The 26,818-nt window shown below is 45.6% G+C and overlaps 1 protein-coding gene and 1 pseudogene across 8 annotated transcripts in view; one reads left to right on the forward strand and one right to left on the reverse strand.

Moving 5' to 3' along the window:
• ASAP1 (ArfGAP with SH3 domain, ankyrin repeat and PH domain 1) overlaps positions 1–26,818 on the reverse strand; it is a 298,778-nt gene that overhangs the window by 24,275 nt on the left and 247,685 nt on the right. For all 7 annotated transcript variants that reach the window (XM_084751015.1, XM_084751011.1, XM_084751013.1 and 4 more), the window contains 11 exons: positions 25,914–26,001; positions 23,644–23,692; positions 18,253–18,416; positions 17,098–17,231; positions 15,351–15,442; positions 12,448–12,634; positions 12,091–12,176; positions 11,322–11,437; positions 11,133–11,200; positions 9,295–9,402; positions 7,221–7,449 (listed from right to left, as the gene is read on the reverse strand). In XM_084751015.1, coding sequence (XP_084607141.1) covers positions 7,221–7,449; positions 9,295–9,402; positions 11,133–11,200; positions 11,322–11,437; positions 12,091–12,176; positions 12,448–12,634; positions 15,351–15,442; positions 17,098–17,231; positions 18,253–18,416; positions 23,644–23,692; positions 25,914–26,001 — 1,321 coding nt within the window. The remainder of the gene's footprint in view (positions 1–7,220; positions 7,450–9,294; positions 9,403–11,132; positions 11,201–11,321; positions 11,438–12,090; positions 12,177–12,447; positions 12,635–15,350; positions 15,443–17,097; positions 17,232–18,252; positions 18,417–23,643; positions 23,693–25,913; positions 26,002–26,818) is intronic.
• On the forward strand, positions 12,883–15,079 carry LOC311579954 (small ribosomal subunit protein uS17-like; annotated as a pseudogene). Its single transcript has one exon. The product of its transcript is annotated as a small ribosomal subunit protein uS17-like (transcript).

Raw genomic sequence — 26,818 nt, forward strand, 5'->3', positions numbered from 1 at the left:
CTGGTCCAGAGCAGCATTTTCTGCATTTGGTCCACGAGGAAAACAACAATGTTCAGTATGAGGAAATGGAAACAAACGCATAATAGATAATAGACAATGGTAAGTTTCTCTTGTAATTTCATCTTCATCGCCATCTAGGGACTTTCTGGTAAAGTACATCTTACAAAAGGTCACATAACAAGGCTCTGATTTTGTCCATAACCAAATGCTGAAGTAAAATGCTCATAGAGATGCAACTCAACCAGAGGGGTACTATGTCTAAGTGACTTCAGGGACATCATACGCAAGAGTCACCCAGTCACCACGAACCAGGCAGAATCTACATCTAGGAGTCTAGAGGGTTGGCCAGAGAAGGCGGGAAGCTGTATTCAGTGAACCAAGGCCAAGCTCTCAGCCCTGACAACAGCTTGCTTCTCTCACTAACCAGTCTTCTCTGGACAGGAAACACAGACACACAGTGGGGATCTCTCTTCACCTCCTACCTACTTAAAAATGATTTTATTAATTTTTGAGAATTTCAATATTTTGTTGCCTTCATTTTTTTTAAAAGGGGGATTCATATGTAACCTTATTCAGAATGTTTCATTAATACATCCCTCTTCCTGGAATGACTGCTGCTAATGTCTAGACTTCAGCAAGGCTTCCAGAGAAAGGGGCTTCCCCCCCCTTACCCCCCGCTCTGCACTACGCTGACTACCCTTCTTCCTTCTCCACCTGTAAGCTTCCACGGGAGAGACTGCATTGCTTTTCTATCTCCTAGTGCTGGTGCCTGGCATAGTCTGGGTACTCAGTGCACATCCATGCGAACAATTCACGGCACAAGTCTGCAGGGTGATTTTCCAGATTTTCAATAAATCTGAAAACCCAGGTCTTCTACCATGGGGACCAAATAAAAGTACAACTTTCAAATTTCACAGAAAATGGCTTGGAAAAAAAAATACCTTGAGCAGTTTTTGAAAGGCTTGCTCTATAGATCTGTAGTGTACATACTCTAATGTGTCTTAGGGAAGAGTTGATGACTGAAGTTATACTTAAATAACTCTGATAATACAGATGAAAGTTCTATCATTTTCTCAGGGTTCTCCTTTTATGTTTTGAATCAACAATGCTGTGTGTGTTCATCGAGCCACTCTGTAGCTTTGCGGGATTGGCTCACTGAGCCAATTACCATTTATCACTGTGCATACTCGCTGTGGTAAGAACACTCCAAATCTACTTAGGTCTTAGCAATTTTTAAGATTACGGTCCATTATTATTTACTATAACAACATGTCCTACAATAGATTTCGTAAACTTGTGTGGCTGCTCCTCTTAGGTAGCTGATCCAGTGGTTTTCTTATAGTAGGTGCTTGAAGGCCTGAGAAGTGTATGCTAATTACCTTAATAAGAAGCAGATAAAGTCAGGGGCTATGCAATTACACAGAGAAGGACTCTGGAAGGATGGAGCGGTCAATGTGACAGGTTTTTCTGTTTGTTGATTTCCATACAGAGAACAGCCCTAGACTTTGATCTGTCTCTTACTAGTGTTTTGACACCAGTAAGAGAAAAGCAGTAATTCTAGGGAGTTAAGGTTGGTTCTGCAACAATTAAGTATGCACACACCACCACCTCTGCCCCACGAGGAGCAATTAGGCTTTCCTGCTTCCTTTTCTAAACTCTAGAGGTCAGGTGATTTGACCAGAGAGCCTGAGTTAGTGACCCTTGTGAAAGACAAAGCTCTTAGCCAGCCCAAGGTGCTTCATGTGAGGTGTTTAAAAAGGCACGTCACAGCTTCCATCCTGAATTCTTGTTTTAATTGTAAGATCACTGAGTTGTACAAACTTTGGGTCTCCTTAGTTTTGGTGAGTGAAGTTTAATGATATTTAATTCTAAGTTTTTTTTAAATAATGAAGCATTAGCAATTATAAAAATAATAATAAAAAGGGATATAGGAACCTTGATAAAGGCAACCACCACCACCACCACCACAACAAATAAAGGCCAAGCTAAATATAAATCTAATGTGATTTAAGCGCAAAGCCTGTCAGTTGTTATACCAAGCCACTCAAGGGTTGTCCCAGGAAGACACAAGCTCCAGGAAATGGTAAAGTCACTAACGAATAAGCAATGCTGCTGAAACTACTTCCCAGGCCTGTAGGACTCAGCCAGGGTGCTCTTCCTCCAGCCACTGCAGGAGGCTGACTGGAAGTTTCTCCCTCTCTGCTTTTCTCTGACTTCAACTACAGATCTCATGGAGAAGGAGCTACTGTGTATCAAATGCTTCCACAGCTGTATTTGGTAGAAGTATTGTAAACATTTTACGTAGAGCTCTCCTGCACTTCTCTATGACATGTGGTCTAGTTTCATGTGTGGCTACTCCTTTAGCTGTATATTTCTGTGACATGCTTTCACTGAATCTGTTGCCTATACATTTAATACCCTGACACAGATGAACACCCTTCTCTCTGCACTGTGCTAAGACAATAGATTCCCTAACCTGTTGCCCTGGAGGAGTTTTAACAGGGCAGGATGAAATGGAAACCTTGTCTGTTAAAGCTTAGCGCTCCTCCTGCATCGCCCCCTACTGGCCTGGTGGTGCATTTCATGTTTGCTTTCTTGCTGTGGTGAGGGCCCAAGGCCTTCTTCCCTCTCCCCTGTACTCCTGTTTCTGGAATAGTTGTTGAATGAGCACATTCGGACCTGCACGGACTCATCTGCTTGTCAATTTACTGTGTGTGCTGGACACAGCGACTCAGAAGGGCAGTCACCAAGTCCTTACTTCTGGATAAGACCCCTGAAACTCAGCCGGGTCAACTAAATACCAGATGAGAGACACAGGGCTGGACTGGTCCTTATGGAGAAAGAATCCCGAGGTCTCGGACAGGGTATCGGGAGCTGGAGAGGGAAGGAAGCTTGAACTTTTTAGGATCATGGCTGCCCAAGCAGCTGTGATCTGGCCCAATACAGATGGAGTTGTGTGATTGTTTAGAACTCTCAAACTCTGTTCTTTGGTTAGTGAAGGTGCAAGGGTGGCAGCAGGCTGTCATCAACAGCACTCACTGTGGCTCTCAGTACTAGGCACGGTGCTGCTTTCGTAGAAGCTGTTGCTGTAGCAGTCTGAGGCTAGAGCCTGTGTGAGGCAGGAGGCCTCCATCCTAGCAAGTATGCAGGCTTAGCATTCACAGGAATCCACGTGCTATCTAGAGTGGTCATAATTCTGGATTCTAGCACACTCGTTCCCGTTACTAAGAGCTTAAAAACTTAGTTCGTCAAACCAAGCACTGCTCCTTGAGTTCAGATTTGTTGTTCCTTAGTTTATAAAGCTTCTTTCTGGTAAGAAGCAGGTGCATGTCAAGCTGCAACATGTTACATGCTACTCCAGCCAATGGGTGACTTCGCTTTGCTCCATAGTTCTCTGAAGACTACTTAAAAAGAGAGCGGTAGAGAGGTACCAAAGCCAGGCACAGAATCAAGCCCTGATGGATCTCATGGTGCCTGGTGCTGTGCCCGCCCAGTGTTTCCTACAGTAATGACTATAAGTTGGGTATTCGCTTTTGCCATTGGCATGCAAAAGACATGAAGATGGACAATGGCAGACAGCCATGGTTCTAAACCTTAACATAGTGTCAAACATTAGTCAACCAAGCAAGCAAGCAAGCAATATGTACTTGCAAGAACCTGCTCTGTGGGATGGGCTGTCCAGCTACGCTGCTCTCCATGTTCCTGTAGTCCAGAAGCACCAGCACACCTAACACCAGTGTCTCTCCATACACTCTCAATGGAGTCTGAGGCCTACTCCATGAGGCAGGCAAGAGAAAGACAGATGAGCTCACTCAACAAGGCAAGAAGGTCTGAGGTGGCTTGTCCTGGCCAGGCTAACTCTCTCCTACTTCAGCACCGTGTGACCTGAAGGAAACTGCTTAGGTTCACTAGGCCTCCGTTTCTTTGTCGTTTAATGGGATACAGGCATTTAAAGGAACCAAAGTTCTATGCCAGCATTCAAATGTTAAAACATGTGAGATAAAAAAACAAATCGATTCTGGTGAGCCTAAGGCTCACTGTGTTTAAACGGTGATGATCATGAGAAATAGCTACACACTCAACTTTGTACCTTTCACTGACTCTCTCTGGACTCCCTCCTGCAAAGGAGTCAGGCAGCAACTGCCCGAGCCCTCAGCATGGTGAAGGTAGGACTCTGAGCTGCTGAGTTCTGAGACTCACTAGTAGTCACATACAGGAGGTGCTGGCTGGCGCTAATTTACATCAAATGTCCCTGAATTCTGATGAGGCCTCTGGAAGGTTTTGAAAATATTCCTGAGTTGGGCTCAGAGGAATTCTTTCTGTTGATGCCTTTTGCACTCCCTCTCTCTGTGGGGTCTTGGTCAAGGGTGTCTGTTCTGCTACAGGAAGCCATTATCCTGAGGTCCCTAAATTCGTGTCTGTGGGGGTAGCTTCTGCTATAATCAAGGACAAGGGCTTTCCTTGCTGTGGAGAAAGTAATGACAATCAAAAAAAAAAAAAAAAAAAAAAAAGACTGATTCCAGACAGCTTTGTTCTCCTGGAAATGGTTCTGCCAGTTAGCAGGATGGATTGGGGAAAAAAAAATACAGGGACCACAAAATACAAGTATCTCCACACAAGGTGTCAGCTGACTTTTTAACAGTGGCCTCTAAGAATCATTTCAACACTGCAAGTTTTCCACATGTAAGGGCATGTGAGCCCAGCTGGCCAAGGACAGCTATGGTTCAGCGCCTGGTCACTGTCATTAGAGACTGCCTATTTGTGCCAGCAGCAGACAGTCCAATGCTCTAGTCTGTAAGTTAGTCAGCAGAGCAAATCCAAGCATGTTTTCAAGCGTGGACTTTATTTGTAAGGGGGAGGGATAGATGGTCTATCTTTAGTTAACTATGGTTGCTACAGCCAAATCTCTAAGCCCCTGTTTCAACAGCTGAACCAGTAAATAAATGTAGTCTTTGTTTCCTGGGTCTTTGGTAAGAGCTAGCTAGAATTTATTCAGTGACGGCAAGTGATGCCTGGCACTAAGCCAGGAGGTGTACTTCATGGTTTTCTACGTCCCTGTGAGATAATATTACACAAGGAGGTTGCAGGGGTGGGTGTGGGTATACTAGTCCTTGGGTTCTGGTGTCAGTGAAAGCTCCCCGAACAGGTGCAGGCTTTGCCCGTCAAGATGGGTCACTGTATAACCAGGGTACATGAAATCCTTCAGATCCGTCCTTCCATTGCTTTATCAGGTCTGCACGCTCCTCCCTGTCCTCTTGTTAGAAGCATGAGTTGCTGGGGAGCATGGTTTTGAAGAGGGCACAACAGCACAGGGCTTACAGGGTATGGATCTATAGGCTGCTATGTCAGTGATCTTTAAAAGTGTCTTTAAGAAGACTGTGGAATGAGAAGAAACACTGAGCTTACACCAGCTATTGCTGTTAAGGCCGCTTGTTGTCTTTGATGAGAACTGCTCATGCCAAAGCCTTATTGTAACGTTCCTTATTATTTTATGATCCACAGGGCCATTTGGGGTCTCTCTAAGAACACAGCTCCCATTTATAACATGATTTCAATGGAGACTACGCTGTGAAAAAACAGTTTTGAATAAAGCTCACATTTGCCAGAAAATAGCAGCAGTGTGATTCACATAGGCCTGTCATTGTATACCAAGTGGTGATGCTGCAAACCTGTGCTAATTTGGGCTGAGGGCACTGGGAGAGTCCCACATTTGGATTCTCTGGCAGCCCCAGTGCTCAGCACATCTCAGCTGTAGCGCTAGCATTTCTGTGCCTCAGCTTATCATTCTACACTGACCTCCCGAGCGGGGCATACTCAGGAGAGAGGACAAAAGGCTATTGTGGTGATGGAACAGCAACCATCTCTGTCGGTTTGATGCTGGCCTGGCGAAGGTATCTGACATCATACAAGTAAGGATAGCCTAGGCAAGCCTCACCGCATCTATGAGTATAGGACTGTGGGTTTTGTTCATACAGGATCTGGCTTTAGAGCCCAGGTACATGAGAACCCGTATTACCTACCTCATTTGGAGCCTTTGGGGTAAGAAAAGTTTGGTGTGTGGCTTCTTATGAGGCGAGTGCTTCACAATTACTACCTACTACTGTGACAATCCCCCACCCCACTTTGGAGTCTGGGTCTCTTGAAATCCAGGTTGTCCTCATACTTGCCACGAGGACAGTAATTGTTAATTGTTTCCTGTACCAGCCAACTAAGTAGGGCATTATAACTATGGATGCTGTTATGGTAGTACTGTTGTTTCTTAAATCAATCAGCAATAGTAATTCATTTGCGCAGGAGTCTTGTAAGAGGAGGAAGGTCCCCAAGTGATAGAAACACTATAAGGGAGACTAATAGAGTATGGCAGGTGTTTTATTTCATACTTTTGAGAGGGAAGTAATTGATGTAAAGAGATAAAAGGAAAGGGAAATGAATATTGTAGTCATTTAAAGGATCTGGTGAGATGGCTCAGTGGTTAAGGGCACTGAATGCTCTTTCTGAGGACTTGAGTTCAAATCCCAGTACCCACATGGTAGCTGACAATTATCTGTAACTCCAGAATCTGAAACCCTTACAAAGCTGTACATGCAGGCAAACCACCAATGCACATAAAATAAAAATAAATAACTAAAAATTAAAAACTAAAAAAAAAAAAGAAAAAAAAAAAGAATACAAGTGACTAGACTAAGAAGCATAAAGGCTGGGTTATAGAGGAATGGCAATTCTGCAGTCACGACATGCAGCGTTACGTGGTGCTGAGGATCAACCCAGGGCCTCATGTTTGAAAGACGTACTTTCTACCAACTGTCTACCAACTGACTCTTTAGTCCAGAGTCACATGTTTACACAGAGGCTTCTCAGTATGGAGAAAAGTAGTGTAAGACTATACGCCTGCCACAGAGAGCACGGATACTAGAGCCAGATGGCTCTCAGGCTGAGTCTTAACTACATATTGGCTGTGTGACACTGGAAAGTCACTTATCTTTTTTTGCTCTTAGTTTCCTTTGCTGTAGGATGGAGACACACACACACCATGTAATTCACAGGAGACTAATGCAAGATAACACACCTATAACAAGATACTGCCTTTTCCATTCTGGTGCCTGAGAAACAACACAGTCCTCCCAATTTTGAGCTGCCCCTGACATGCTCCATATGCTGCTACTTAAGTGGCAGGCTAACAGCCACAAGGTCAAATCCACAAGCACTTGTCAAACCTGTACCTTTCCCGGCATTCCTAGGTGGCAAAGGGGGAGCCTCAGTGGTGGGTGATGTGGGCAAGTCTGTGCTCGTAGAGACGAAGATCTGGTTGGTGAAGGCTCCATAGGAGAGCCGCTGCTTGTCCCGTGGAGTGCTGAACCCTGGCAATGCCAGCTTGTCCTGTGGCGAGATGCTGGAGGAGTGGCAGAAGCTCTGGGGTCGGGGTGAGCGCTCCTTTTTGATGGGGCTTGGCTGGTACAGGAAACAACAGATGAGATGAGATTCAAGGGCTGTCCCTGAGGTGTCCAGAAGACCCCTGCATAGTGGGTTCCGGTCACCTGGTTCCTGTGGCTCTCTGTGTAGTGTGTGGTCAGCCGTCAACACAGCTTCACAGGGATACCGTGAAGGGAAGGCTTTACACCTCCTACATCCTCATCGCTAACAGTCCCACCAATGAGCGACAGTTAGGGATCAGTAGGGCATTCAAAAGTGACAGTAAGGGCACAGTTACATTTAGTCATTATTCAACAAAACACCTCCCTGCAAAGGGCATGTCTGCCTCATTTGAACTACATGCCTGTTAACCTATGATTTGTACATGGAGTGAGTTCCTTTCACTTTCTCTCACCCCTCTTCCATACTGGGCTTTGAGATGCTATCCACATGCTGATGGCTTGGAGCTCTAAATCCCACCCCCATTCTTTGGTTGCCAACCATTTCCAGTTGCCCACGTGGTGTTTCACTCACCATGGCACTAACACCATCCAACTGTGACTGTGGCAATTACACATCACCTGCACCCCATGTACTGCATGGAAACCTCCGATGGACCTTCTACTGCTTTGTTCCTAGCAAGGTGACCACTGCTCTCCCTGCGGCAGAAGGGCCCTGAGTCTTCGCTCCCCCTCACTTCACTGTGTACACTAGAGAGGGCTCGCTGGGAACTCGGCCCTCCTAATAAGCCTTTCCTGGCTTCTGACTGGGTAAAAATTAAAGTTGGACCTGACTCTGCAGGGTGCCTCCTCCCCTTCCTCCTGGGGATGCTTCCCACTCACAGAGCTGATCTGATCTACTCTTCTCTACTTTTCTCTGGCCAACACCCACCTACTCTCAGATCCCCATCTCTGCTGCTACTTCCTTGATGAGATGGTCAGGGCTTACCAGGGTTGAGGAGCTAGGTCTGAGGAGTTCCCCCAAACCTTGACTACAGGCAGTCACACTGCCATCTGAATGGTCATGTCTCTCCTCTTGAAATGGAGAGTGGCATTTCTGAACATTCCTCATGTCCTGCCTGGTACACAAGAAATGTCTGGCACACACCTGAAGATAAACATGGCTGAACTTTCTTTCTTTCTTTCTTTCTTTTTTTTTTTTTTGGCTGAGCTTTCAAAGGCAGGTAAACACCACCTCTGAGAGTCAAGGGGCCTGGGCTTAATCCTAGAGGTGGTCTCTGTCAGCTACAAGGCTTCAGAAAAGATGCCAAGTCCTCTTTGTATTTACATTTTCTCTGGGAACAATAACCATATCTCTGTGAGTTTCAGAAAAAGACAATCTGAGATGACAAAAAAATATTTAGCACAACTTGCACCACATATAAATCCTTAAGTGACAATTATGAGTATTTATTAATTAGTTGTTTATATGGTTAGTTCTACAGCTTGACCAGGCTATGGTGTTGCAGTTAAACATCAGTGTAGATATAGCTGTCATTTTTAAGGTGACTGCAACTTAAATCAGTAGGATTTGGACTACTCTCCAAAATGTCTGTGGGCCTCACCCAAGTCACCTGAAGAGCTTAAGAAACAGTGACCACGGGTCCCCAAAGAGCAAGGAGTTTGTCTTTCAGACCCCCTTCAGCTTCAACTCTGCCATATCACCTGCTGCTGGACTTGCAGCCTGCTTGCTGTCTAGCCCCCATATGCATGGGCCACTTCCTTCAAATGATTGTCTCTTTCTCTATCTTTCCCATTGGTTCTAACTGTCCAGCTGTTATGTGGTACCCAACAGGGATCAAATTGCTTCATCAGGTAATAAGGCCCAAATCAGTGCATGTGATGGAAAGTGGCTCAGAAACTCTGGAGCATCCTTGGTACTCACTTTGTCATCCAGATCGTCATCACTTTCATCCATCTCGTCCTGCCGAAGATTCCACTCATACTCTACATGGACGTGAGGGTTGAACTTTCCAGATTTAGCCTGGGAAAGCTAGAAGGAACAGCAAGTGCACACCACTTAATGGAAATGCTTGAATACTGCACCACGACACAAGCACTGAGCAAGGTCCCCGCCTCCCTCATCCCCAAAGGATCAGTGGACACAGCTGGAACTAGGCAAGCTGGGGGCTGCAGGACCAGCTCAGGGACTGTGGAAACCTACACACACTGTAGAACCTTTGTGAGTCTGACTGCATGATTTTCCTCAAAAGTAGAAGTTTCCCTACTGAAAAGATCCTCATAACTTCAGGTTATGGGTTAGAAAACAGAATCAAGAAGCACCAGGTTTGAGAGGAAGGGCTGAAATTCAAGGCAATCTGTGGTTCTCCTTTTCTTGTCCATGAAGTGTGGGCAGAGACAACGGTCTCAAAAGACTCCAAGGGTAGAAAGTACAGGAGCTGCAGAAATGGCTCTTGCTGTGCTTGCAGATGACCTGGGTTTGGTTCTTAGTACCCACATGGTGGCTCACAATCATCTGTAACTCTGGTTCCAGGGGATCCAACACTCTCTTCTGGTCTCTACGGCACCAGGCACACAACTGGTGCACAGGTATATGTGTAGGCAAAACACTCATATATAAAATTAAAAATAAATAAATATTAAGGGATAACAAGAACATAAAATACAGCCAGTGATGGTAGCACAAGTCCTGGGCATTAAAAAGCACAACTGCCAGGCCTGGAATCTGCCATTGTGGAGAAACTCAAACCTGGTGGAATGAAATTTCTTTTTCTACTCTCTCTCTTTTCCATGTGCAAGGGCTTGTAGCCTCTGAAATGCATAGTTATTTTTCTTATTGCAATGCCTCCCTATATAGCTCAGGTTTGCTTTAGACTTGTGAACCTTCTGCTTAAGCCTCTTAAGTGCCTGGATCACAGGCATGCCCCACTCTCCCCAGTCTCTAAGTGAAAACTTAGCCCTCATCACGAGGTCTTACAAAGGTGGACACTTAGGAACAGTACCGAGAGGCAGGGCCTTCGGGAGGTGATGAGGATGAGATAAGGCTACCAGGAAGGAGCCGTAATGGCTGTGTATTGGCAGCTTTAGAAGAGGGACAAAGATCAGGAAATGGAGGTGCTCCCGTGTCTCTCATAATGGGACAAATTGTGAGAGGAAAAAGGCTACCACAGATGCAGCCCCTCTACCTTGAACCATGAGTCAAAAAAAAAATTTTTTTTTAACAACTTGCGCAGTCTGTATATTGTGCTGTCAGCAACTGAGAGCAGACACTGTACACTATGGTTAAGACAATCATGCTTGTGTGAAGGTCCAGGATATTAGGTAGGAAAGATGGGGTGTGCACAGAACGATGAGTGTGCACAGAAGGCTGGGAAGCAGCAGGGATAGTGCTTCACATGCAGAAATCTATACACTGGAGTCTACTTGTCCAAATTTTCCAAGTGATTTCCTACACAATTCCTTCCCATAAGCTGCAAGGCAGCCTGATACCCTGGCAAATGCAAAGCATGGTGCTAATCCTCAGTCCTACAGAGGCCCTTCATCTCCAGGGTGACAACTGCCCTCAGAAAGCAAACCGGTGGCTTCAACACTCTTTCAAACATACCTCAGTACTTACCTTTATTTCTTTAGCTAATGTTTAGAAACAAAATCAACTTGCGTCTTCTTTCCTCAATTCCAGCCTCTGCTTCTCAGAATAACATTTAAAGATCACTGATGTCTAACAAATCCCGCCCCCCTGCCCCCCATCCTAACTTTGCTTACCAGATCTTCACATTGGGTAGCTTTTAGTCTTTTGGCTATATCCAAGGCAGTTTCTCCATTTTGGTTAACTGAAACAGTGGAAGAATAAATTGGATAATTATCTAGGATACCACCTCAAGAAGCAGGAACAACAATAAAATACAATGCCTGTATCAGTCCTGCGGAATGTCTGAGAACCACCACACTCACCAATGTCCACGGTGGGCTTGCTCCTAAGCAGCAGCTTCAGACACTCTGGCTTGCCGTACATGCTGCAATAGTGCAGAACCGTATTCCCCACAGATGTTTGCTTATCCAGGTTCCCACTGAAAGAGTGAAGCATTGTTACAAAAGTAAGCTAGTCAGCAACAGAAAACTGTGTGACCGTAGGTCATCCTCTCTCATCTGTGAGGCACATATGTCTTAAGGAGCTCTCAGAGGAAAGGCTATACCTTTACCCAGTTTGGCTGTGCCCATGCACCATTTTTCCAATGAGCTTAACTTCCCTATTTGATCCCTGCTCTCTGCACAGGCTCAGCTCTTCTCTAAGTCTGCTGCTTACAGTAAGGGCTCAGGAAGGGCCGGGCCGAGACGAACCTCCACCGTTCTGCACTGTACTCTCCCATCATGTCCTTCACACAAACTAGGTACTGCTGCTTTACATCAAACCTATGACAATGAAAACCCTAGTCTGACTGACCTGAGCCGCTCAGCACTTTCTGTTGGTTATGGCCACGGGTTGGCCACAGGTGGCTGATGCCCTGTTTATGCGAGTGAAGATTTACTAACACAGCTTCACTAACTCATCTGCAGATGGTCTTCTATGGTTGCTTTAACCACAGTAGCAGAGAGAAAGCCCTGCAACTGAGCTCTCAAGGGCCTCTGCACAGTCTTTTAACTAGCTAACCACAGAGGACTCGGCTGGTTTGTGCTAGTAAATCAGACTCGGTTCATTCGGATGAGAAAACAAAAGCCATACCAGTTCTGAACAAGGAAATCAACCAGGTGGAGAGACGTGTGGTCTGCGGTCCTGACGGCAACATGAAGGGCTGTCTCCCCGAGCTCCTGAGGAGGGAGGGTGGACATGAATGCAGCGGTCATGCCTCTGGCAGCTTCCCGGCCAAGCAGCCCCAAGCAATTATCAAGAGCATGTGGACTCTCCGCGTCTCTTGGACATGCTCAGCTAGAGTACACGCATCTCGTTAAACCAGGAGGGTTTAACTCCTTAAACCAGTTCCAGTCCCTCTGCCACTTTACTCCAAGTGCTACGATTGCAGAAGTATGCCTGCACCACGCTTACTTTTTACTCTTTAATTGGGTTTATGTGAAGCCTTACCTGCCCAGGCTCCAACAATGGCTCCATTAACTCCACCCCCTCTGCATAGACTTGGATTAGTGCAAGTAAGTCCCTGGACTTGATGGCCTCAAGCAATTCATTCAGCTTTGCTGAGGAAGAGGCACAGGTCTTCCTGGAGAACCGGTGGTCAACATACTTTGCAGTGATGTACTCTTTTCGTACAGTCCTGAAACAAACAAAATGATCAGAGTGTTTCTGCTTTTTAACAGCTGAGAAAGATTTCTTCTCTCCTTTTCCTTAATTCAATGTGCTTTATTATTATTATTAATTTTTATTCACTTTACATCCTAGCCATAGTCCCATCCCTCCTCATCTCCCAGTCCCATCGTCACTCCTTGTCCCCCTCCCATCCCCCATTCCTCAGAAAGGGGGAGCCCCACTTCTAATCCACCCCAGTTCATCAAGTTGCATCAGGACTGAGCACATCCTCTTCCCCTGTGTCCTGAAGCTTAGAAAGGTTGCCATTAAATCTACCACCGAGGCAAGAGGGTGAGCTGCCTTCCCTGCCGAGGCTGCTTTAGGAGCAGAGCTGGGAACACCAGGCCTAAAGTCTGAGTGGCTCTGTGTTATCCATCCTTTGTGTGTCTAATCACCCTCACCATGGAAACTCAAGTGGTCCTGGGAGACTGGGCCTACCTCCCAGCCCCAAGGCTGAGAACAGAGCCTCAGTGGCCCATTCGTCACTCTGTCATCAGCAGACGAAGACTGAAATGGAAGTCAGCTCAGAGGAAACCAGATGAGAGCCATGGAAAGAGAACTGGGGTCAGGTGACACCATCTGACAGCTCAGAAACCTTCTGTCCAACCCTTGAGTTTCCCACTTATACAAGCTAATCAGCAAAAATAAATGAAGTTTTGGATCAAATGTAACCTTCTACTTCATACCAGTTATGGGATACCAGGCCAAGTATTGAAACTTTATGAGCTTCAGGTTTTTATCACTTGAAAATGGAGACATCTCCTAACAGGCACAACAGATATTTATATATTGATTTTTAATTTACGTGTAGGCCTGTCTAAGTTTGTGTGCATCCCGTGCTTGCCTGCAGGCTCCTGAGGAGGACAGAAGGGGTGTTAGATGTCTTGGAAATGGAGTTATAGGCAGCTATTAGCTTCCTGGTGTAGGTGCTCAGAACCGAACTGCCATGCCACACTTTTCTCAGCCATGATTCTATAACCACCCGTTGGACATCTTGGGCAGTGTCTGCCTTCTCTGCTAGATCCGAGGAATCACGGGTGAGGTTGACAATGACAGTTTGCTTTGCTGTTTCCTCAGCATAGAGTGAGTAAACTGTAAGCATGTGCAGATTCAACAAAAGAACACTGTGATGGGTGGATCGGGCGCCAGGGGGGTCTGCTCAAACTACTGCTGCTGCCTAGCTTCTGCATTACCACCCTGGTTCACAGCAGTGGTGCCAGCTGACTAAGGACTGTAACCTTACTTAATGAGACATGTACGCAGAACTACGTATGCAAATGTATTTGGTTTCTGAGTACGTAGTGGAGTAATGAGAAGGATTTAATCACAAAATTAAGCCAAATTTCTGAGTGTGACTGTGGGTCTAGGTCCAGAGGGTCTTTTTACCCATTACCCATTTCATCCTTTCCCAGAAGACAATCTGCTTTCCACTGTGCTGTTCTTTTCAAAATTTACAATCTTGGAAACCACTTAACCCAGAACATGGGACTTAGCTTTTTCATATCTGCCTGCTTCGTCATCTGATAGAGACATAAGATTCCCCTTTTCCCAGTGTGTGTGTGTGTGTGTGTGTGTGTGTGTGTGTGTGTGTGTATTTATTTATTTTCCTATCACAAAATAGTACTAGTTTCTAGAAGTGGAAGAGCACAGTCCAGGTTAATAGATTTATAATTCTGGTAAGGAAATCCATTAAAAAAATACTGTCTTTTTTAATACTCCCACTGAAAACACATTAGACAGAATGTCAACTTTCCCAGACTTTGCTGAGTGGGTTGTTTAGCATCTCTATCTTGGACAATCTGAAAGAGTTCTCCTCAGACCTCTCGTAGTGACTAAGGAAGCCAGGGAGTTGGCCTAGCTCTCTTTTTCTCAGGCTGCTGGTAAGATGGCAGGCATTCAGATGGAGTGTGCTTACCAAAAGCAGCCTACAATCTTTCAAAACAGCATGTTTTACTGGGAAAACTCCCTCAGTGTTACAAAAATATTGGTCTAGGCTTGAAGATGCCCAAGGAGGCCACTGAGGGCATCTACATAGACAAGAAATGCCCCTTCACTGGTAACATCTCCATCTGAGGTTAGACCCTGTCTGGTGGTGTGTCAAAGATGAAGATGCAGATGTTGTGACAAAGATGTCATCAGCCAGGACTATCTCCATTACATCCAGAAGGACAATCGCTTTGAGAAGCGCCACAAGAACATGTCTGTGCACCTGTCCCGTTTCAGGGATGTACCGATGGGCGACACTGTCACCATGGGAGAGTGCTGGCTCCTGAGCAAGACTGATTCAATGTGCTCAAGGTCAGCAAGACTGCTGGCACCAAGAAGCAGTTTCAGAAGTTCTGAGAGGACTCTGGCCTGATCCTCAGAACAAATGAAGTTATTTTCCAACTTAAAAAAAAAAAAAAAAAAAGGAGTTCTGCTTGGCGTGTCTATTACATAGCACAGCATGACCAGACATGACTGTCCCCAAGATCTGCTCCACAGAGCTGGCACTCTGCAGCAACTCCCAGGGAGGGTGAAGCTGAGAAGAAACTTGCCTATTCCAGACACATGCTTCAAAACATCTTTCTAGCCTTTTCTTGATTGTGAGGGAAAATATTGTAACCACTAGCTGCCTTTTTTTTTTGAGTGGGGGAGGGGAGGAAGATGGAATGGAGAAACATTTATTTATTCAAAATACTTACATATCACTTGAAGGGGTGGGCTTTGGTGAAGGGCTGGGTAAATTTGCTTCCATAATATCATTAAAACTATTGTTTCCTACATTCTTGGCCAGCTGTAATATAAACAAACAGAACATAGTAAACTATCACTGGTTAATAGACCCCTATTATTTCCTTTCAAGATTTTTGTATATGTATTTTCCTTCATCTGACTCTGAGTATACAAACTGTCCCTTTATCAGAAATTTCCTGAGCACCTGTCAGACGCCAGGCACTGAGCTCTGAGTTCGAGCTGGAACTGGTAACAGTGCTTGTTTCTCACAGGTGTCCAGAATCTAGTGGGGTCAGGTTATGTCAAGGCTACTAACAACGTCTACAGATATGATGTGGTAAATGCTTGAAGAGATAAGGACCCGAATGCCACCCCCAACACATACAGTTCCTGAGGTCAGACAGACCTCCACATGGGAGCCTAAAGTCACGAACAATAACTTTGCGAGCACTAGTATACATGCTTTTTATATTCAATCGAGTTACTTCTGGTGGGCAGAAAAGAAAAGTAGAATTGTTCCCTTCTTTGGTACAGAAAGCACCCACAAAACATTTGCTTTGGAACTTAGTAATGTTTCAAGAAAATCTTTGTGTCCTTCAGAAGTGCCTTTTGTCAAATGCATAACTCTGCAATTTATGCAAAGCTCAAGAAATGCAAACAGGTCTTTGGGTAGGAAAGTCTTGTGTTTATTGTACAGTAAGTATTTAGTATTTAGACTTTCTCATTTCTGGCATCAAGCCTGGATTTCAGGTGTGTAAGTAAAGGAGCTGCCACGACACCATTTCTGTATTAAGGAGAATGTGCTCCAGGGCTCTTTATGTCTGAGCTTTTTCTCTGTAACCCAAAGTGAACCAGGAAGCACAATTCCACACTTCCTAATCAACAGGCTCATACAGCAGGAGACGGACATCACCCAGGAATGCGCACATGGCAGGAGCCGCAGCCGAGTGAGACAAGGCTGGTCCTGAGCTGTGCCTACTGTTCTCCTTAGCAGCAGTTCATTCATATCCTCCTCAAGAGAGACCCCTTCATCTGAGTTCAGTTTCAGTCCAACAAGTTTCATTCCCAGTGCACAAGGGTAAAATTATTCAAGATAAGGAACCATGGCTGTAGGCATTATGGGGGAAGCCAACTGGGCCTTTTACTACTGTTTTCAGTGTATCACAAGGACCAGAGGAACTCTACAAAGATTTCAAATTTGATGGGAAAGATAAAAAGAAAAACACATTTAAGTATTCGTATCTTTTATATTTTAAAAATTGTAAAGCACTTTATCCCCTTAGTAACTATGTAAGCTAGACTAAAGAGTAACTGGCTTTGTGTTTTGGTTTTAGCTAATAGGCCATATTACTTTTACAAATATGTAAGTAGCAAAGACTAAAGTGGGAAAAGCTTTTCAGTTATTTGTTTTAATAATATAAAGCACTAGGTAATTTGCATGCTTTAATTGCCATTGTAGTGAATTGCATGAAAACTAATCCCCAATGAGAAAAGCAGCTTGGAAGACGCCACTTCCCAAAGGGACAAGCCAGGTCCAGGAGAGACCACTCTTTTTCCTTAAAAAGGGAACAGAGATAAGCAGTAAGCATTACATATCACAAAGGCTGAAGTCTAAGTATATTTGTAACCGTTAGAAACATGCATACCTCTATGAGTAATATGTTAAGTACATCTGAGACTACAAACTTTTCTTCTCAAGCAGAGGGCAGGACTTACCAAGAGCTCGGAAGTTCCTAATTTGTCTAGTTCCAAAGACTGAATGCGAGAAATATGAACCCCCATTTCCCTATGGATTCCGGAACATTCTATACAGGTCAAAATACCCAAGTTTGTTGAAAGCCATGTGGGTTCTGTGGAAAAGAGTTGATGAAACAAGTCATTCAGAGTGCCGGCTCCAGAGGAGACCCACGTACAGTCAGTCTTGGTAAGGGTTAGGAATGGATGCTGGGGCTTTAGTTCAGGGGCTTTGGGTATCCTTTCAATGCTGAGTTAAAAATCAAAGTCAAGCCCCTGTCTTTGTAAACATTTACTTCAATCCTACAGAACAGTCTCAGGCCTCATGCCAGGGTCTCTTCTTGCCCCAGTCACAGGAGCTGAAGGCCTATGAAATGCTCAATTCTACAGCCAGAGTCAACGTTCAGGATACGTGCAGCTCTGACTCATCATCCCCATTCAATCCGCAGAAGCAGAAGCACCAGGTTTGCATTTCAACCCTAAGCAAATCACTTCCATCCTCATCTGTAAGAGGAAGGCACTGGTACTTTATGGGCACATACGCTGTGAGGACAGCATGGTAGAAAAAAGCAAAACACCTAGCATCTCCCTCGCCAATGGCCAGTTATCTGAAAACGGAGCCTGAGGGGTGCGGATGCCTCCCTGGTACAGAGATCAGGAAAGGCAGGGCAGGCAAGGAGGGAAGTCTGTATTTCATACATTATTTTATTAAATGCCTACAGCAGGAGGATTTTCCTCATCCTAGGAGATAAGGCCAATAAGGAACTCCAATTAAGACTGCTCTGGCTTCGAGTGGCAGGCTTGGACTGAACAACGTGAGCACCATGTTCTGTCCTCATCCCCTTAGTGATCATGGTGCATACTCAGGGAGAGGAACACTGTGTCAGGTGACCATCTTGGAGAACAGGTTGGGGATCCCCAGGTAGGGAAGAGCAGCCCAGCGGGGAGAATCTTCATGTTTGGAACCCATGCTGTGAGCATCTAAGTCAGCCCCTAAACGGTAAGGAATTCAAGCAACCACCTCACCACAGGCCGCACAGAGAGAGGGGGGGAGGGAGGGAGGGAGGGAGGGAGGGAGGGAGGGAGGGAGGGAGGGAGGATGCTCAATCAACAAGCCAGAGTGCACAGGACAAATACCTGATGAGCCACAGTCACAGCAGACGTCATTCCCAGGCAGCCGCTGTACATCCTCGATGATGGCTTTGGTCAGATCCTCCAGGCTGTTCTCCCCTGTGCTCTGTTCACCACGGAAGGCCATGGTTAGGGCCTCTTCTTTGCTATTCGTCAGTACTGATATCCACCTGTGGTCAAGATACCAGAGGAAGGTAGCTTTCACAAGGGCATGGAGACTGCTGTCTTCCTCCATTGGAAACAGACCTTTGGTAGGAACTTTCAAAATCCTGCCCCCTCCCCATCCTGGCAACTCGGCAGATAATGGCAGTGGCAGTGAAGTGAGGAGAAATGAAAAGCTAAACTCGAAGATAAGAGATGGTTAGGGTTGTTTGAACATAGGTGAGGTCCTGGGTTCAATCATTAGAGGACAAAAAAGTAAACACAAATGAAATAATGCAAATAAAATAAAATAATGGAAAGAAACAGAACAGGTGAGAGGTGAGTGGAGTAGACAACACACACAGAGATGGTGGGAGTGGATGCCAGGGCACTGCAACTGAGGACCGTGTGGATACACAGGCGCTTCCACTCCTGTGTGGGCAGAAGGAGGGGATGCTCGAAGGAAGAGGATTCCCACAGGGCACACGCGGTACAAGGACGACAGGAAGTGGTGAGGGTGGAATGCAGTCAGTAGAAGGCATCTGCTGTCTGGCAGCCTATGGCTGCAAGGACATTTAACAGTGAAACCAAGTGGTACACTAAGAGCAGCCATAAAGTTTGTGCTTATGATAGGAGCGTAGTAAGCAAGAAGCAAGACACATAATTTGAAATCTGAAAACCCTCCACAAGCTCACATTTGTGTGCTTGTTCCTAGATAGTGCTGCTCTTGTGGGAGGTGGGGAGAGGTTTGGGACACCAGACCTGCTACCACAAGTCGGTCACTGGGGTTGGGACTTGAAGGTGGTACCTGCTCTGTCTCTCTCTCTCTCCCCTACCCCGCTTCCAGATCTGCATGGTGTAACTAGCTCCCAGTACCACAGACAGCCTTGCTGAACATCATGCCTTTTCTGCTGTGACGGACTCTGCCTCTGACCCAGGGAGTAAAGTAAATCTCTACATTGCTTCTGCTGGTAATTTGTCAGAGATGGGGAAAGTGACACAGCAGCAGCAGCCGTGACTATGAGACACTATATGCACCGAACAAATCCTTTGTTACCAAGCTATGTGTAAAACCAAAAAGCCCAGCAAGCATAAAATGTACCCTTTCAAATGCTTTTCAGGACACCACATATTTATTTATTTACTTATTTTGTGTGTTTTTATGTGTGTGCTCCTGCACGCTATGGCATGTGTACGGAGCAAGTCAAGAGGACAACTTGTATAAGTCAGTTCTTTTCTTTCACCATGTAGGTAGGCCTAGAAATGGAACTCAGGCTGTCAGCCTTGGTGGCAGGTCCCTTTACCACTGAGCCATATAGCTGGCTCCATCAAAAAGCTTTTTTTGATGGCATAGGAGAAACATTCAAGATATGTCTTGTGAAATAGAGGTGAAAACTTTTTAAATGATATAATATCAAATTTACATATATGCATCAATTATGCAGTTTTGTTTTCTGGAAAAAGTTTAAAAGGATTTTTAACCAAAATGTGGTTTTCTTTTTTCTTTTTTAAAAAATATTTTATTTATTTATTTATTTTTGTTGTTTTCAAGACAGGGTCTCTCTGTGTAGCCTTGGCTGTCCTGGACTCAGTTTGTAGACCAGGCTGGCCTCGAATTCACAGCAATCCTCCTGCCTCTGCCTCCTGAGTGCTGGGATAAAAGGCGTGCGCTACCACACCTGGCTAAAATGTGCTTTTCTTTTGAGTGATCTTTTTCCATTAGGGAAAAACTGATTCAGGAGTGGTACATGTAATTTACCAAAGATAAAATAAGCTTGTATTATTTTCATAATGAGAGATAAAGCCCCAAATGACCACACAAAACCACCGACATATCATTACTTTTTTACACTGAGTACACTGACTGCTACTATTTGCTCTTAGTTAATAATACACAGGTTCAGGCCTGAGTCCATTGTTTGGATGAAATACAGGGTGACAGAACATGGAGCAAAGCAGGAAATCCTATGGAGTAAATGCAGCAGCAAGAGATTTAAAAGCCTAACAGCGGTGCTGGGTGATGCATCTGCAAGTCACACACTTGACTCTAGGTGGTGCTCACGCTCAGTTTGTTTAGAAAAACCTCAGCATTTTATTTCTATAATGACACAGAAAATCTAGCACTTGAGAAGCAAGTCTAGAAGTGGGTGGGGCACCCAATACACTTTAAATTACTTAGTGTTTGTTCTGTTTGTCTCAAAATAGAAACTAGAGATTGTGCTTTAAAAACACTTTTTAAAATTATTTTTAAGTGTGTGTGTGTGTGTGTGTGTGTGTGTGTGTGTGTGTGTGTGTGTACACATGTGTGTGCAGGTACCCTAGAGTGGGAGTCAGATCCCCTGGACCTGGAGTTACAGGTGGTTTTGAGCCACCACTGTGCTGGAAATTGCACTGTAGTTGTCTGGAAGAGCAGTGTGTGCTCGTAAGCCTGACCACTTCTCTAGTTCAGTTCAAGAAGCTAGTTTCAGCAGGGTGGATGGCAGCACTTGCTCCTGGACCCGTACTAGATTTCACGTGAGTAAGTGTAGGCTCGGTTTTGCTCTTCTCAGGCACTTTAACACTTGGATACCTAGCGTGGACCACAGTCTCTAATGCATTTGATTTGTATAGTTTTAAAAACAGAATCCTCCAAGAGCCTCTATCTTGGAGGCTGAAATACCTAAAGGCCAGGAAGTCAGAAAATTTTTGTGACTTACCCAAAGTCTTACCTTGGACTGGGTTACAAGACTATCTAAACTTTCAGAGCACCCTCCACTATGCCATGGGCTCCTGGCTTTCCCATGGGCTCATGATTTTTAAAATAAGGTGTCGTGCTAAGCAGAAAATGTGCATTTAAGGACAATTAATTAATTCTCAAAAGAATTAATTCCAATCTGGAAGAACAGAATGGAATGGTTACATTTCAAAAGAGCCAAGAATCTAGTGATTGTGAATATGTGTTTCATTGATTTTGGGACAAGGTTTCACGTACTCCAAGCTGATCTCGAACTCACTGGGTAGCCGAGGATGACTTTGAACTTCTGACCCTCCTGCTGCCACCTCCCAAGTGCTGAGTGACAGGCATGCAGCAGTAGGCCTGGTTAATACCATGCTGGGGTTGAACGCAGGTCTCTGTGGATACTGGGCAAGCACTCTGCCACTGAGCTGCAAGCCCAAGCCATGGCAAGATTTTTTAAAAAACTTTTTATGGTAAAAAACAAACTTCCATGTGTCAGTAAGGTTATATATTTTATTTTTCACTCTCAAAAGTTTTGTTAAGCTGGGCATAGTGATGCACACCTATAATCCCAGCACTCAGGGAGGCAGAGGCAGGCAGATCGCTGTGAATTCAAGGCCAGCATGGTCTACAAAGTGAGTCCAGGCCAGCCAAAGCTAGATAGAGTAGAAGCCCTGTCTCGAAAAACCAAAGTATTATAAGATGTACTCCCTACGTACCCCGCTGCTTCTGCATGAGAAACTTATCTGGCCAGATCATCTGCCATTTAGACTAGGCCCAGATCTCCAGACTTCTGATGTGCACCTGCTGCCACCTGCCTCCTGCCCAGTGAGAAGTCTTTCTTTAATTTCACTGGACAGTTTCACATGGGAAAGGAAGTCAGTGCTGCTATGTAAACCTGGAGGTAAATGAGCAGAGATGAAGCCCTTTTCCCCTACCAGAGTCCAAGGAGATTCAAAGTACAACAGCCAATTAACACCAGGATGGGCTGAAGGGAGCCTTTTACTAGGAGTGCCACACCCACAGGAGGAACCCTGCACCTAACAGGCCCAGATGAACTGTCTGCATGCTCTGAGATATGAAAGGCTTGTGTTTGAAACAGAAGAGAACAGAGGTCAAGTGGCTTCTACATCACTTCCACGTAGGGCTTTGAGGATCACGGAGTGATATTTCATAGTCTTGGAACTATGACACGGGCACTGAACCTCTGTGTACTCGCTCAGGCTGAGCCTTAACAAGGTACAAGGTACACTCGGCACGAGGTGGTATCCACATCAGCCCTCTATGAGTCGGAAATGGCTCAGGGGACAGCTTTCCTGACATCTTCCCTTCCCATTCCTAGTCACTCCAGCCTGCCAGCTCAATGCTGCAGCATCAAGCCATCGGTTCCCTCCTGGGAAGGCAGAGAGCACTTCACTAGCTTCCTTGGTTCAGGACAGGCTTAGCTCTCTGTAGAAAGCCATCTCTGAGCAGTGCCGTAAGAATCCAAGTGCATGCTCCCAGTCTGGGTGCCCCCCATACACAGTCTCTTCTCAGTCCCTGAGCTGATAGCCAGCACCATGTCATGTGGCCTGACTCATCCTTAAAGCAGGTCTGTTTGGTTTAATACTGTAGTCTCACTGCTTCCGTAATTCTTGGCCTTCATTAGCTCCTCTGTTCTTTCTCTGAACTTGACCTACTTCCAGCCCATATCTCTTTCAGCTTCCCTTCTGAGGTCTGGAAGAGTGTAGTACACTCCAGAGAAAAAGGGGTGCCAGGGAAGAGGTAAATGAGGCGAATGGGTCTGAACAGAGTTCCATGGCTCTATGGAGTTAAGGAAGGGGTAACAGTTGCTGTGTCATTGATGGGACAATGAAGTTTTTGGGTAGTTCATAAATTACTCATGAGAAATAAAAAAATATAAGCACCTCAAAGGTGGCTTATTTGACTGCTTTCACACCGATGGAAAACAGCGGGGAATGCAACAAACTGCTGTTTCAACTCCAGTCAGGCTGCCAGAGAAAAAAGGGAATGGGGCTGACTTTAGACGGCAGCCCAGTGGTGTATGTGACACCCAACCTAGCTCTTCCCACTGCACCAGCTTCCCTTTGACTGTGCCATGTGCAGGAAGGGGTCAGTGCCAGTGTCCTTCATCAAAGCCAGTCTCTTCTGCTTCTCTCATAAGAACAGCTAAGCATCCAGGCAGCACCCACAAACACCCCAAATGACTCAGTTATGACCAAACACCAACCACGACACCTAAATGCAGGTAGCATAGCCACAGGATGACCAAGGCTCACCACTGTTCTCAAAGAGCTCAGGGTCTCTAAGGGCTGTGCATGGACATGGACCCGAGGAGCACAGAGCTGCGCAAAGAAGCTACAGGCAGAGAAAAGAGGGAGCAACAATCCTCGTGGTACCGAGGCTGGGGCTGAATATCCCAGGTGAGCAGGGCAGATGGAGAGACAGGCAAAGTGTGAAAGCCCAGAGGCAGGAAAGACAAACTACCAGGATAGTTAATATAACTTCAAGCCACTGCGCTATCATTTGAAAATACTTACGCCACATAGTCCTGCTCATCTTCTGCCTGAAAGTGGTATGTCCTATTATCTAAAACACAAAAATACAACATCTCAGAGAGTACCTGCAAGCATGCATAGTGCAGTTTTAAAGTCCCCGCAAAATCACAAACTCCGTTTATTTTTTACACCATTACATATCAGCAACTTCCTTAACCACAAAGGACTAAAGGATCACAAACCGCATGCATGCTGTAGGCAGTTTTGTTTATTGTTTGAGATGGTCTTGCTACTTGTACCACAGGATGGTCTTGAACTAGCTTTCTTGACTTAGCCTCACTTGTGTGCTGCAGGTGTGCACCACCACAGCTGGCTGAGATGCCTCTTTGAAAGATAAAGAAGGGGACAGGTCCTATCTGACTCAGAGGAGCTTCGGTGGCAAATTGGCACAAGCCAGTATTTTCTATCCAGAAAGCATTCCCGTTCTCTCTGGGATTCCAGCTTAGCAGGGGAGCTGCACTCTTGGCCATGCGTGGGCTGCCTTTGGAGAAGGCCTAACATTGATACAGTGGACAGGATGTCCATAAGGGAAGTTCATTTAAAAAACTCAGGACTGCACAAGTGCTTCAAGGTAACATATTTAGCTCAAGTGACACGGAACAGGTCCTTATGTGAGGCACTCCCACTCAAAGAGAGAGCAAGGTGCACTTCAGAGGACACATACAGGTGTAGTAGTGGCCTCCTTAGTGCTGGGTGACCTGGCCCAACTCACCCAGCCTTTTCTTCTGTAAAATGGGCAAACGTATGACCTTCTCTGAGAATTAGCAATACTTCACAAACTGCATCTGGCAGATTTAGACACTTAGTAAGCAATGCCTATTAACAATGAAGTCATATAGCAATTATCATCAATGATCCGAGTAATCCCAGAAGTCCCAGGGACTCTGAATTGCAGAGGTGCTGCAGGAGACTAGGCCTGACCTGAAGATCCTCATGCCTGACTCAGAGGATCTCATGAGAGAACTTCAAGGCCAGGGCTGCATATCTGTGCTTCTATACAGGTCTTTTGGCTCCCAGCCTGCCATGCTGGGCTTTGAGTTGGTGTTGCAGTATTTCACAATAGACACAGTGGCTCTGGGCTATCCTGTTTAGTTTTGAGGTGCTAAGGATGGAAGTGCGCATGTGCCAGCAAGTGCTCTCTACTGAGCCATACACCTGCTTCTGAGTCTCACTCTCCTGTAGGGTAGGGTAGAAGGAGTCCCCTGAGCTTCAGTCAGTAAGTGCAAGCTAGCAAAACAGTGCCTCCCACCAACTGCTGGACACAGGGACCGTGGGATACTAGTAGAGAGCTGGTGGCTAGCTGGTCTTGCTCCCTCATCAGGGTGAAAAGCCAAGTGCCCAGTGGTGAAAAGGGGGCGGGGTTGTGGTGACACCAATTCAACAAGTTTAAAGCAACTGTATGGAAGAAGGGAGCTGATTTTTTCCTTGAAGAGCCTGGTCTGCAAGGATGTAATGGACAAGTGAGACACCGCAACAGCCGTGTGGTGTCCCTGCATCAATAGCACAACTCCCCCCACCCCCAGAGCTTCTCTGTGTAGCCTTGGCTGTCCTGGACTAGACCAGGCTGGCCTTGAACTCATGGTGATCTGCCTGCCTCTGCCTCCCGAGTGCTGTGATTAAAGATGTGTGCCCAGCTACAGCACAACTTCTTAATCACCAGGTGCAAGCTGGAAACTCCAACAACTTAAAAGTATCTGGCCTTTACATCAAAATGTTTATCTTTGCAGAGCAATGAGTGACATCGTAATATAATTAGAGAACTTGTCTGAGGGGACATTAGAGACAGCTCAATGCACAAGCCTAGAGTCTTACCCTTTTTCTGAGACAGGGTCTACTATGTAGCCACTGATGCTTTGGAACTTGGGTAGAACAGGCTGGCCTCCAACTCATGAGATCTGCCTAACCCTGCACCACCACACCTAGTCATCTACCCACATTCTAAACACGGTCACACAGGACACAGCTGAGCCTCCACAGTGCAAACTCAGAGACCAGAGGTGGGGCAACCTACAGGTCCTACAGCTTGACAAGCTGAGGTGGGGTTGCTAAAGTTTGAGGTTAACTTACAGGACAAAGTAAGATTCTGCCTCAAACAAGGAAGCAAGCAAACAAAAGGGTTCCCAGGGGTCTCCCTAACTAAGCTGAGGGTTAGCTCTGAGGGACCCAATTTTGAAAATTTTTGGTGCTTAAATACCCAAACATGTAGATGGCGGAACCACAGGGGCCCAATTGGTTTTAAAAAGAAGACTCACGTGATATTAGGTCAAAAGACTTCTTGTCCTCCGCGTTGGGTTTCACCTGGCAGGTGAGGAGGTTTAATTTAGCCGGCTGCCTGTTAGACTGTAAAAGGGAAAACAGGGGTTATATATGCAGCAGCCCACTCAATGGCTCATTGCAGCATGGGTTCGGAATGCCGTTCAGGGACGAAAAGGACACAACTTTAGCAAGGAAGAAAACAGACATCTGAGCTCACTGAATAAATCACCAGACTCTGAGTTTCTGCCCTCTCATATAAGTTAGTAGGCAGTCTTGACAGACCTCATGGGATCCTGACCTCAGTAAGGGGGTAAAACCAAATTAGTTGTCCTGCTCAATGCCTTTTAATCATACACAAGCTCTCTGGAGATCAACCAGCATGGAACCACGAACAGTCTGCCTCACTCCCAGAGAAGACTGGGCAGAACCCATGATCACAGCCCTCTAGAACCTGGCCATCCTCAGGCACACAGCTCGCACTTCTAAGCCCATGTCTTACTGTGAAATGTCACTGACCTGCTTCTTCATTAATACAGGATGGCCCCTGTAACCAGTTACCCCAATGTCAATGTCACAGGCACTTGTGAACACTGGGTGCGATATAAAAATTACCTAGGCTCAATGTCCTAGGATAATTACTACTGGCCAAGCATTGTGTAATGAGCCCTAATATCTGAATAAAGCAAAAACATGGTAAGGATTTGTGCCACTTACTAGTAAATTCTACATCATACATTTAAAATAGACCCTACACACACCTAGACAGTAACTTAGGGGTACAGTACACTATCATTCTGGCCTTCTTGCCTGCACTTGCCTAGGCCCCCTGCTTCCCGTATATACAATAAGTAAACAAAGAATTGTCAAGTGTTTGAGGTCAGTTGTCTTACAGCATGAGAAA

Source organism: Acomys minous (genome assembly GCF_964271855.1).
Source record: "Acomys minous genome assembly, chromosome: 12".
Classification (NCBI taxonomy): domain Eukaryota; kingdom Metazoa; phylum Chordata; class Mammalia; order Rodentia; family Muridae; genus Acomys; species Acomys minous.